The sequence below is a fragment of the Otolemur garnettii genome, unplaced genomic scaffold (genome assembly GCF_000181295.1).
Source record: "Otolemur garnettii isolate 467f Iridium unplaced genomic scaffold, OtoGar3 scaffold00029, whole genome shotgun sequence".
Classification (NCBI taxonomy): Eukaryota; Metazoa; Chordata; class Mammalia; order Primates; family Galagidae; genus Otolemur; species Otolemur garnettii.
This window is the reverse complement of record NW_003852424.1, coordinates 15,909,334-15,912,623: the sequence shown is the minus strand read 5'-3', so window position 1 is coordinate 15,912,623 and position 3,290 is coordinate 15,909,334. Positions and strand designations below refer to the sequence as shown.

General features: G+C 50.6%; 1 protein-coding gene across 1 annotated transcript in view; it reads right to left on the bottom strand.

Moving 5' to 3' along the window:
- Nucleotides 1-1,972, bottom strand: part of GNA15 (G protein subunit alpha 15) — a 23,787-nt gene extending 21,815 nt beyond the window's left edge. Inside the window, exon 1 of the mRNA XM_003788726.3 lies at nt 1,715-1,972. Within this exon, the coding sequence (XP_003788774.1) occupies nt 1,715-1,859 (145 nt within the window). The 5' untranslated portion in view covers nt 1,860-1,972. The remainder of the gene's footprint in view (nt 1-1,714) is intronic.
- Between the last annotated feature and the right edge of the window lie 1,318 nt (nt 1,973-3,290).

The window sequence follows — 3,290 nt, the reverse complement described above, 5'->3', positions numbered from 1 at the left end:
CCACCTTAGATGTACGTGGCTGGCACCTTAGCCACTTGAGCCATAGGCACCGAGCCAGAAATTAAGTTCTTAACTAAAAATCTTTTAGACTCAAATGGTTCAACTGATGCTACCAAATATTTAAGGAAAAATGGGCCAGGAGCAGTGGCTCAAAACTGTAATCCCAGCACTTTGGGAGACTGAGTGGGAGAATTGTTTGAGACCAGCCTCAGTAACATAGCAAGACCCCATCTCTACAAAGAATAAGAAAAGTCAAGGTCGGCGCCTGTGGCTCAAAAGGGTAGGGCGCCCGCCCCATATGCCTGAGGTCGTGGGTTCAAACACCTCCCCAGCCAAAAACTGCAAAAAAAAAAAAAAGAAAAGAAAAGAAAAGAAAAGTCAGCCAGGTGTGGTGGCACAGAACTATAGTCCTAGCTACTTGAGAGGCTGAGGCAGGAGGATTGCTTGAGACCAGGAGTTCAGGGCCCCAATGCGCTAGGCAACAGAGTGAGAACCTATCCAAAAAAAAAGGGAAAAAGGCTGTAGTCAATGGAGAGCAAAGGAGCCAGGCAGCTACAGCAAAGGATTGATTATGAGAGAAAGTAGCAGGAGCTGGGGTCCCAGAACTCAAGGGGGACCACAGTTTGGGTTTTATGTCACACTAGAGTTCCCTGGAGAGTAAGTGGGTGAAAAATTCTTTCACCTAATTCAGCAAGAGAGATCAAGGCTAGAGTTGGAAGGAAGCTCGATTAAGGTACAATTCACAGGGGTCTCCTCCTCCGCACTCTTTTTCCTCTCTCCTCCCTCTCGGGGTCAGCCACTAAGCAAGGAAAGTGTGATGTTGACCATCACAGGATGAACCCGCAGGCACATGTGGGTTGGAAGACCTGGCACCTTTTCCAGCCCCCAGTCCCGGGCTCAGGGATTCCAGGAAACCCTCCAAGGCCAGTGTTCCTGGACTTAGGAGGCCAGAACCACAAGAGGAGATGGTAGTTGGGGACGCAGAGACACAGGAGTGACCAGACTCTGAGGTTTCAAAGCTGAGAATCTCGGAGTCTTTTTTTTTTTTTTTTTAGAATCTTGGAGTCTTAAAGTCCTCACCGACATCAACTCTAAAGCCTCTTCTCCCATCCTATGCCTCTGCCATCAAGTCCCACACCCTATTTTCTTTTCTCCTAGAATCTTTTTGCTGCCAGAAATTATTTTACTTGCTAATCAGTTTATGAGCTTAATGTTTGTCTCTCTCATTGGAAGATAAGATCCATGGAGGCAAATATTTTCTCCATTATTCGCTGCTGCATCCCTAGGAATGACTCTATATCTTGAAGGAATGAATGAATGAATGAGTGAACCAATCAACCAATCCTGGCCCTCAAACCCTGGACAAATCCTCCACAGGCAAGACAGAGAGACAGAGACCAGAGGGGGAGTCCTGGGCTCTCCAGAGATGGGGGAACGGCTAGAGCTGGCCCCTCCCTTGTGGGCTGGCAGGCCAGGGCGGGTTGCACACCTGAGTTCATCATTCTATTCCCATGACACAGGCAGGTAGGGCAGGTCCATCTGAGCCACCCTGGCTCAGGCCTGGGTGCAGGGCCCATTGATCACACTTGGCAAGGAACTTGGCCTCTCGTTCTCCTCATCAGGCAAATGGTTTGCCAGGCTCTCCATGCACCAGGGGTGGTGACGGCTTCTAATCTAGCTTGGTCCTTTTCCTCCTTGTCTGCCCTAGACTTACCCAGCAGAAGGAGCTTCAGTTCCCCGCGGTCTTGCTTCTTCTGTTCCAGGAGGATCCTGTTTATCTCCTGGTCCACTCGGGCTGCAGCCTTCTCATCCTCTGTTAGGCACCACGGGCAGCAGCGCCAGGTCAGCGAATGGGCCATGGTGTGGGGGCCTCAGAGGATACAAGGCGGCATCTCCCCCTACTCCCCGTTGCCCCGGTTAGCCCCTAGGACATGCAAGGTGGGGGAGCTTCCTTCTTCTTGGGGTGTCACTCCCTGGGGACCCCAACTTCCCTGCCTGGGACACCAGGGGAGCCCAGCTTGGTGAGACGCCTGAGTGCTGGGAACAGGGCGGGCCGTGAGGAGGCAGGAGGTGGGGAGGCCCAGGGCTCCCCGCCTACCTCCAGACCTGCCCAGACCTGGCCTGACAGGTTCACCAGCAAAGGGCGCCAGAGGAAGAGAGGCTGGGGCCCAGGGAGGGTGGGGCAGCAGCGGGAAAACCCCACCACAGACTGAGTCCACGTGGTGGCCAACCACTGGCAGAGCCTCCTTCCTCATTCTGGAGAAGGGGCGGCCTCTCCTCCTCCCCAGCGAGTCCTGAGGGGACCAGGCCAATCAGGTCTCCCCAGCGAGACCACCCCCAGGCCAATCAGGAACAGTCATCACAATGCAGCGGCCAATTCTTGTTTTAAGACACAGTTAAGGCCAGGCTTTATGTACTCTGTTAAATACATCTGCGTCTCATGTAACCCTGTATTTACTGTTGTCACCACTGGTTACCAGATGAAGAAACTGAGGCACAGAGTAATGGAATGACTTGCCCAAGGCTGGGATGAGACGGAGCCAAAGCCTATCTCTCACGGGGCGGGGAGGGGGGCAGGGCTGAGTTTAGACACTGAATAGCATCTTTGGAGAATGGGCCATCCTTTCATTCTGAAAGCACTTATGGAGCACCTACTGTGTGCTGGGAACAGGGGCAAAAGGACACAAACCCTTGACCTCCTGGCTTAACATTACAGCTGGTAAGACAGATAATTGAATAAAATAAATTTCTTTTTTTAAATATCTAAGGCCAGGTGAAGTAGTTCACACCCAGAGTTTTGGGAGGTCAAGGAGGGAGGCTCTCTTGAGGCCAGGATCCAAGGCCAGCCTGAGCAAGAGTGAGATCCATCTCTACAAAAAATAGAAAAATTAGCTCCTGAGATTATAGGAGCAAGCCAGGCTTACAGGGGCAGGGCATCTGCTAGTCAAGAGGCTGAGGCATGAAGATTGCTTGACCCCTGGAGTTTGAGGCCATAGTAACCTATGATGGGGCCACTGCACTCCAACCTAGATGACAAAGTGAGACCCTGTCTCAAAAGAAGATAATAATAATTAAATTAAATAATAAATCTGCATATTTGGAAGACTTAGTATGAAAATAGTGCAAAGTATCTCATTAATAACTTTTAAAATACTGATTCCATATCGAGATAATGATAATTTGAACATACTGGCTTAAATAAAATATCGTTAAAGATTAAACATTTAGGCTCGGCGCCTGTGGCTCAAGCGGCTAAGGCACCAGCCACGTACACCTAAGGTGGCGGGTTC